The sequence below is a fragment of the Salvelinus fontinalis genome, unplaced genomic scaffold (assembly GCF_029448725.1).
Source record: "Salvelinus fontinalis isolate EN_2023a unplaced genomic scaffold, ASM2944872v1 scaffold_0013, whole genome shotgun sequence".
NCBI lineage: Eukaryota > Metazoa > Chordata > Actinopteri > Salmoniformes > Salmonidae > Salvelinus > Salvelinus fontinalis.
The window spans coordinates 184,151-193,795 of NW_026600222.1; the positions used below are offsets into that span (position 1 = coordinate 184,151).

Sequence of the window (9,645 nt, forward strand, 5' to 3'; positions counted from 1 at the left end):
TGACTTTCCCTCTTCCACTCTGCTATGAGATGCAAGGTGGGGTGCACAACACCTGGTTTCCAGCCAGCCAACTTTAGCTCGCTAAACTAACACCATCTAATGTTATCAAACTGCTACCGTCTCAAGTTCATCTATGGGGATCACGTGTCCCATTTAGCTGTCTATGCATGTTACTTATAACCACACTGATAGAACTGACTGAAATAGCCATAAAATATCAGTCTCTTTATCAACAGTTATGTTAACTAATCAAGCTACCCGCCCAAATGTCAACAAAATTGGCTCACTAGTGCATTAGCTAGATAGTGAGCGAACATTAGCACTAGCAACAAACAAGCTAACTAGGCTAACATAGTTCATAAACCAATACAACGATTTATGGTGGTGGAATTGTACTACAGCATGAAAATAACTTTCCATATCATTTCAATTCTTGAAAATATGATATTGCTCACCTTTCTTTTAGGAACAGCGGGGACCTGCAGATGGGCCGTGTAATAAATATCATTTATTATAACACAAGCATATTTGCTATTACATTGTTATAACTAACTTCTTTCCAAACAGGGTTTCTCACAAACTCATAAGCAGATACGGAGACCCACACACACCCAGAGACAGATGGCTGACACAGGCCTTTTCATAAAGACTGATAAGAAAAGGGTGCCTGGTACTGCATATCACGAGAAACTGAGACACACACATACCCAAGGACAGAGGGCTGACGCAAACCTTTCATAAACACTGATAAGACAGGAACATCTACGCACACACAAAATCTCCTCTTCAGTCTGAACATTTTACAGAGACACACAGAAATGTCAAAATAGGAACATCTACGCACACACCTAATCTCCTGTTTTAGCTGAACATTTCTGAAGACAAAGAACTCTACTCAGAGCCAATGAGACAGTGATACTAGCCTGAAGGGGACCTCGCCCAACTCATCAGGACCAACCAGAGGACAAGAACTTCCAGACTCAACCTACTTTCTATCTTTGTATAAAATGTCTATGCACTCTGTTATCTGGGCTTCTTTCGGATAGTTCCATTTGAGCTTGATGAAAGGGTCCGTGCACGCTATTTCAGATATCTTTACCTCTGAATAAATTGCTTTTAATTAAACCTCATCCACCCTGTCCAGAGTCTCTACTTCGTCTCAGTTCTCCAGTAAACTTGTGATATCAACAGCCGCCCCGTGTTAACGGACGAGCTTCTCCAGATGAAAGTGATTTTCCCTCTCTGGCTCTGCGCGGTAAAGTGGAGTGGGGGAGGGGCAATCACAACGTGGGGACAGAGATAGTCATATAGGGGACGTGTCACCACAGTGGTGTGTGTGCATCTGTCAAGGCGCTGGAATCCTATACAATCGACATGACTGATGTTGATATTTCAGTTGTGTAGTAAATATTCTATAGACCTAAGAAATAGGCTAATACATTGCAAAATGAATGCATTTCCCTAGGCCTATAGGTCATAGGAAACTTCAAGACACCAAAATGTACATTTTAAGGATTCAGAAATTGTATTGATTGATCCAGAAACACTTAGAAATAAGGTCAATAGGCCTTGGCTATTTTCTGACATAGGAAGGGCTGGCTTACCTGGGCTATTGCCCCTGGGCCCCGGAGAAATAAAACAATATACAGTATGTAGTATATATTTATGTTTTACTGCAACCGCCAACCACAGGGGGATTCAGGAGCCCACTCTCAATGAGTGTAGAGGCCTGCTGCTGTGGACACTTTGTTATTTGTCAGATGGGGAGGAGAGGAGGTAGGGGGGACACTTGTTTAATTAATTGATTAATAAAAAATATATATTTTATATATATATATAAACTGCATAATAAATAAATGTGACTAGTAAAATGTGTGATTCAGGAGCTGGGACCAAGCCCGTAGGGAGCCCAAGGGGCAAAACAAATACAAAATAAATACTTTTTACAATTATTATTATTTTTTTTATCCAACCACAGGAGCCCGCTCTCAATGTTTAAAATACAACAGAGCATAATTTAGCCAAAGAGGATCAATAGTTTCTACAAAAATAACTATCAAAAAGACATACAGTACATGTACTGTATCTGCCAAAATAAAAGAAACACCAACATAAAGTGTATTAAACGCATAGTTAAAATGAAATGAAATCAAATTGTATTTGTCAACTGCATCAAACACAACAGGTGTAGGCATTACCTTGAAATGCTTACTTCCAAACCCTTACTTACGTAAGCCGAGGAGTTGACGTCCCGATGGATAGGGATCAACCCGTACCGCTCGTAGTCGACATTGTCACACTGAACCCTTTCACGATGACTAAGCTCACGTTTTCTGAAGATGTCTAATACGTAGGAGCTCCCTCTGTCTTCCAGAGCGGCTTCGGGCAAGCTCCTTCTCGCAACGGAAAAGATGCTCTCTGGACCCGCTCGTAGTAGCTCTCGTCATCTCCCTGCACGGTCCTATCGGATAGCCCAAGGTGTCTGTACTGTCAAGCGTTTGATGTCTGGTTAACGATACCAACGTGCTTTCTCGTATACTTACAAAGTCCGTAGCTTATGAACCGAGCCTCCAGCATGTTCTGGATGCTGTTTAGAGCCTTATGTTGTCTGTGTAGCAACAGGCTGAGAGGCTAACAACCCTGAGCAACCTAAACCGAAGTGAGGGTTATTACCACTACTACCGGGAAGACAGTGACGATGTCGACAGTGACGAGGACAGTGATACCAAGGTCCAGGCACGTGTGGTTAAGCTCTCCAATCTGAAACGCAAAGCCATCGACGTCACCACAGACGTGATTGTTGCTGAAAACCTTCTGAGACGACACGGTAACGATTCGAGTTTACTAATGTACCACGACAAGTGCACCGAAGAGATGTATAGAGCTCTCGGTAAGCTCCCAGGCACGTCACACGGAACTCTAGTTAAGAGTCCTTACAAGAAGCTTCGCAAGGGCGTGTGGGACACTCGAGACATTGTCGTCTAACCAACAAAATAAACATCTTAACAATGGACTCTGTCGGTCTCAGAGGTTGCTATTGACATCAACTCTATCTCTACTATAGCAAGCACACAGCCAGGTCGCCTGTTAGTCCTTATAATTTAAATCAATCGACTAGAACCCCAAGAGGTTGCCTGCATCATGAGTGTGGTAACCATGGACCCGAGCAGCTATACGCTGAAACCACTGGCGACCGTTGTGCGTTTGGTGAAAGCGCCAACCTTCCTGGTCTCGCCAAACGACACATTCGCCGAGTACATGGTGGATAACATAATCAGAGCCTCGGCCACCAACAGTTCCATCTCTGCTGATGCCACCGTTGTGATATCGCAGGCTCACGTGGGAGTTACGCTGTTCAGCAGGGCACCTACGACACAATCAGCAACGGAGTGCAGACTAGAGAGTACAGCCAAGTGTTCCAACATAGGTCCAATTTGATGCAATTCGGAAGCCTTCAGTGCCTTCGGTGGCCATGGATCTGATCAGAAGAGAGTTGCACAGGGTCAGCACATCCTGGGAGCTAACTAGGACCATTGAGGTGCTCAGATATTGTTCAGCTCAACCCACCTTGACAGACAGAATCGCACAAAGGACAAAGAGCTCTAGTCGAGCTGAGAAATTGGACTCTGTATTGGTGATAGCTGAACTCATGTGCGGTATGATCAACATACAGCCCGACTATTTTGTTTGCGCCCTTGTTACGTTCCCCAGTTTCTGTGTTGTAGCGTTTGTATTTGAGTGTGTGTGTTTCAGGAGATGGCTTCCTGGAAGCCTCCCCAACCAGCTGATTGGTCGACTCAATGGCTAATGGATGATTAGAGAGCTGACCCCGCCTCCTCGTCAAGATGCAGCTGTATCCAATTAGACTCCTGAAGCTATATAAAAGCCAGTGTTCTGTTCAGGAGGAGAGAAAGATTAGAGAGAGATTGAATATTTTGGAGGGATTAGAGAGAGAGAGAGATTTTTTCTGGAGAATTTGATTGTGATAAAGTGTTGGTTGTTTCTCAAAGAGATTTGGTATGTACTATGTAAGTTGTTGCTGAGGGAGCTGATTGGTTATGTGTTATAGGACGCACTGTTGATTATTGAAATTGTTTGTTGTTCTGTTTCATTTGTTCCCAGGGGGGAGGGAGAAGGCACTTTGGGAGTGCTTAGGCAAGAGGCCCGCGGGCATACATATACCCGTAGTACATTCAATGTCTAGGCACACTAGGTAAGACCTGGGCGGACCACCCCCTGTATTTTGGTTAGGGCACCAGGTGGTGCTAAGTTAGGTAAGTTAAGTGGGTAGGCAGGTTAGATAGGAGAGGGGGAACTTTGATATTTACTTTCTTTGCTTTGGTTCCGTCCAGCCCCTTTTCCCCATATTACCGTGTAGGAAATAAATCCTAGTAAACGGTAAATTCTGCCTTTGTCGTCCTTTCTCGCACCTACAGTCCATACCTCTTTCACTTCACAGAGAGTTGAGTTGTAGCAGGGAGTTGCGTTCCCTCTTCTCAGAGGCGTGCGTAACACAGAGAGAGAGAAGAGAGAGAGCAGAGGGAGAGAGAGACAACAGAGGGCAGAGAGAGAGAGAGAGAGCATAGAGAGAGAGCAGAGGGAGAGAGAGAAGAGCAGAGAGAGCAGAGGGAGAGAGAGAGAACAGAGAGAGCGATCAGAGAGGGAGAGAGAGCAGAGTAAGAGAGACAACAGAGAGGGCAGAGAGAGAGAGAGAGCAGAAAGCAGGCTGAGAGAGCATTGCGAGCAGAGAGAGCAGGGAAAGCAGAGAGCGGAAAGAGAGAGGGAGAGAGCAGAGAGAGGGAGAGAGCAGAGGAGAGAGAGCAGAGAACAGAGGGAGAGAGAGAGCAGAGCAGAGAGAGCAGGGAAAGCGGAGAGCAGAGAGAGAGCAGAGAGGAGAGAGCGAGCAGAGAGAGAGCAGAGAGAGAGAGCAGAGAGAGGGCAGAGAATAGAGAGAATAGAGAGCAGAGAGAGAGAAGAGAGAGGGAGCGAGAGTAGAGGGAGAGAGAAAGAGAGAGCAGAGAACAGAGAGTGAGAGAGCAGACAGAAGAGAGAGGGCAGAGAGAGCAGAGTGAGAGAGAACAGAGAGGGCAGAGAGGGAGAGCAGAGAGGGCAGGGAGCAGAGAGCGAGAGAGCAGAGAGAGAGCAAGAGAGCAGAGAGAGAGCAGAGAGATAGCAGAGAGTGAGAGAGCAGAGAGTGAGCAGAGAGGGCAGAGAGCGCAGAGAGAGAGCAGAGAGCAAAAAGAGAGAAGAGCAGAGAGAGCAAAGATGGAAGAGCAGAGAACAGAGAGCAGAGCAAAGAGCAGAGAGAGAGCAGAGAGAATAGAGAGCAGAGAAAGAGCAGGCTGAGAGCAGAGAGAAGGCTGAGAGAGCAGGAAGAGAGAACAGCGAGCGAGCAGAGAGCAGGCTGAGAGAGCAGAGAGAGAGCAGAGAGAGAGAGAGAAAGAGAGCACAGAGAGAGAGCCGAGAGTGAGCAGAGGGCAGAGAGAGAGCAGAGAGTGAGCAGAGAGGGCAGAGAGAGAGAGAGAGAGATCAGAGAGTGATAGAGCAGAGGGCAGAGAGTGAGCAGAGAGAGCAGAGATAGCAGAGAGCAGTCTGAGAGAGCAGATAGAGAGCAGAGAGGGCAGAGAGAGAGAGCAGAGAGGGCAGAGAAAAGAGAGATAGCAGAGAGACGAGAGCAGAGAGAGCAGAGAGTAGAGAACACAGAGCAGAGAGAGTGAACTCTGTTGCTATAGTAACCCTGCATCACAACACTCTGTTGTACAATTTGTTTAATTCAATTTCACATATTTAATTGTTTGTATTTCATTTCATATTTGTTTCATGTTTCAACCAGTCGCAGATTAACGTCGCAGATTAACGTCAACCTGACAGAGGAAACGGAAATCAAATCAATAACCAAACTGTTTTCACAATTAACATGCTTTTCTTGTTTCAAGTCTGTTTTATTATGAAAAGTACAATATATCCTTGTATACTTCTACAACTATGGAGCGTATGTCCATATATAATTATACAATTTGTTATTCAACATAAAAGACATACAACAAATTATCACATTGGTATTTTAACATTGTTGTTGTAAGAGGTCCTGGGTCAAGGTCCTCACAACTATAGGAAGACGCACATGTGTGTGTGTGTCCAATGTGTGTGTGTGAGTATGTGTCCTGTGTGTATGTGTGTGTGTGTGTGTGTGTGTGTGTGTGTGTGTGTGTGTGTGTGTGTGTGTGTGTGTGTGTGTGTGTGTGTGTGTTTGTTTGTTGTCCAGTGTGTGTGTGTGTGTCCAGTGTGAGTCCAGTGTGTGTGTGTGTGTGTGTGTGTGTGTGTGTGTGTGTGTGTGTGTGTGTGTGTGTGTGTGTGTGTGTGTGTGTGTGTGTGAGTCCAGTGTGTGTGTGAGTCCAGTGTGTGTTTTTCCAGTCTGTGAGTGTGTGTGTCCAGTGTGTGTGTGAGTCCAGTGTGTGTGTGAGTCCAGTGTGTGTGTATATATCCAATGTGTGTGTCTGTGTGTGTGTCCAGTGTGTGTGTGTGTGTGTGTCCAATGTGTCTGTGTGTCCAGTGTGTGTGTGTGTGTCCAATGTGTCTGTGTGTCCATTGTGTGTGTGTGTGTGTATATGTTTAATGTGTGTGTATCACTGACAGAGGGACACTGAGTTGCCATCATTCCAAACATTAAACCCTGGATAGAGGGGCTCAGTGAATGTGGAGGTGAATGTGATCAGGTGGGTCAGTGTGTCAGAGGAGGCTCTATAGAAGGACAGAGTGCCGGCTGGCCAGTCCAGATACACTCCTACTCTGTGGGAGCTGGAGGGGGGGACGTCTATGGTAGTGGGATTATTATTGTGCCAGGCAATGTAACTGTTGTCAGAGCAGAACAGACTCCAGGACTTTTCATTCCATCCAAGACAACAGTCATTAACCCCTCCTCTCCTGCTGATTCCTTTATATGTCACTCCTATATCAGCCCTTCTCCCACTCCACTCTACCTCCCAGTAACAGCGCCCAGTCAGACCCTCTCTACACAGCACCTGTCTACAGTCCTCAAATCTCTCTGGGTGATCAGGATACGGCTGCTTCTCTGGCCTACATGTCACCTTTCTGTTCTCCTCAGACAGAGAGAGGAGTCTGTTTACTGTGTTTAGGTCCAGTGTGAGATCACAGACATCTGATGGATGAAACCAGACACAATATTAGAAATCATCATCATTCACATTAGAATGTTAACTCACTTTTCACTAATTCATTTAATGTAGATGTTTCTAGGTATCAAAAGGAGAAGTTAAGGTAACTTGAGACTTGTTGAATGATCATATGTTATACTGTATGATAATATAAAACACAATTATTCCCATTACTTACACACACACACACACACACACACACACACACACACACACACACACACACACACACACACACACACACACACACACACACACACACACACACACACACACACACACACACACACACACACACACACACACACACACACACACACCTGTATGCATGCATGAACAAAAACACACATTTCTTATGTAACACGAACGCGCCACACACACACACACACACACACACACACACACACACACACACACACACATTGTCAAAGCAACTCTTTGTAAACGTTGGTGTCCCTGATTTCTGCTTCTGTAGAACTACAGCTGATATTTAATATGACCAAGTAAGTAATGATGGTGGTCTTTGACTTTGACTTAACTTGAATTAAGAATTATTCTTAGTCATATTCTTCACAGCAGTCAACACTCACATTTTCTAAGCCCAGGTTTCATTGTGTACTCTCCACCATGTTCCACACTGTAGCGGTAAGCAGAAGAACAGACAGTCAATGAGTGATACACGGGAACTCACAAACACACACACACACACACACACACACACACACACACACACACACACACACACACACACACACACACACACACACACACACACACACACACACACACACACACACACACACACACAGTCAGCATATAACTTTGTCCAAGTGTTGGTCAGAATGTCTGTCTTAACTAGCCTGATAAGTCAAACATGTCTGATATGAACATTGACATAAACCCTCTACATACTTGAGTTTCTCCAGTCTGCAGTGTGAATCCTCCAGTCCAGCAGAGAGCAGTCTGACTCCTGAGTCTCCTGGGTGATTGTAGCTCAGGTCCAGCTCACTCAGGTGTGAGGGGTTTGACCTCAGAGCTGAGACCAGAGAAGCACAGCCTTCCTCTGTGACTAGACAGCGTGACAGCCTGCAAAGAGTAAATCATATTAAAACCACACTGCTATTCTTTGGTGGTAAAAATAGTGGCAGTATATTTTTTCAACACATTCAGATATATCAGTGTCCTGAAACCTGCCATATCTATTCATAAACGGATGTTTCATTCTATTATTCTATTCATAAATTAATGAATGTATCATTAGAAATAACAAATTATCAAGTATTGCCTGCAGATAGAAACATGTATAGTACAAATATGTGAGTAGACTGACGAGACCAGTTTAAAAAGCAGTATCAGTCATAAGACAGACAGTGAGGTATCAGATTTAGATTGTATTGAGTATACAGTCCACACCATATCTATTTTGACAGTGAAGCTAACATTTTAAATGTGGCTCTATACTCCAATATTTTAGATTTCAGATCAAATGTTTTATATGAGGTGACAGTATATAATGTCACCTTTAATTTGAGGGTATTTTAATACATATCTGTTTTACCGTTTTGAAATGAAAGCATTTTATGTATCTAGTCCTCCTATATAAAGAAGTCATAAGTATTCTGACAAATGTACTTAGTGTATTAAAGTAGTCAAAAGTATAGTATTTAGTTCCAAACTCGTTGGTTCCATTTGCAGTTTGTTTTGGTTGTGTTTTAACTGAAAGGTGGATGGAGTCATTTTCTGTCTAAGTAAGTAATAGATAATAGGATTCTAAACAATTAATGCTGAAGATGCCTTGATTAATACAAATCATTACAAAGTTACAGAGGCTACAACAAAACATACTAACCTCTCACCATTACCAATAACAGAGGCTACAACAAAACATGCTAACCTCTCACCATTACCAATAACAGAGGCTACAACAAAACATGCTAACCTCTCACCATTACCAATAACAGAGACTACAACAAAACATGCTAACCTCTCACCATTACCATTAACAGAGGATACAACAAAACATGCTAACCTCTCACCATTACCAATAACAGAGACTACAACAAAACATGCTAACCTCTCACCATTACCTATAACAGACGCTAAAACAAAACATGCTAACATCTTACCATTACCAATAACAGAGGCTACAACAAAACATGCTAACCTCTCACCATTACCAATAACAGAGACTACAACAAAACATGCTAACCTCTCACCATTACCAATAACAGAGGCTACAACAAAACATGCTAACCTCTCACCATTACCAATAACAGAGACTACAACAAAACATACTAACCTCTCACCATTACCAATAACAGAGACTACAACAAAACATGCTAACCTCTCACCATTACCAATAACAGAGACTACAACAAAACATGCTAACCTCTCACCATTACCAATAACAGAGGCTACAACAAAACATGCTAACCTCTCACCATTATCAATAACAGAGGCTACAACAAAA

General features: G+C 43.7%; 1 protein-coding gene across 1 annotated transcript; it reads right to left on the reverse strand.

The window, feature by feature from the left end:
• Window positions 1-6,626: 6,626 nt before the first annotated feature.
• Window positions 6,627-7,841, reverse strand: LOC129842106 (stonustoxin subunit beta-like). Its single transcript, XM_055910499.1, has 2 exons — window positions 7,766-7,841; window positions 6,627-7,159 (listed from the first exon to the last, which is right to left on the reverse strand). The coding sequence occupies exons 1-2, from the start codon at window positions 7,785-7,787 to the stop codon at window positions 6,627-6,629; spliced, it is 555 nt and encodes a 184-aa protein (XP_055766474.1). The 5' UTR covers window positions 7,788-7,841.
• Between the last annotated feature and the right edge of the window lie 1,804 nt (window positions 7,842-9,645).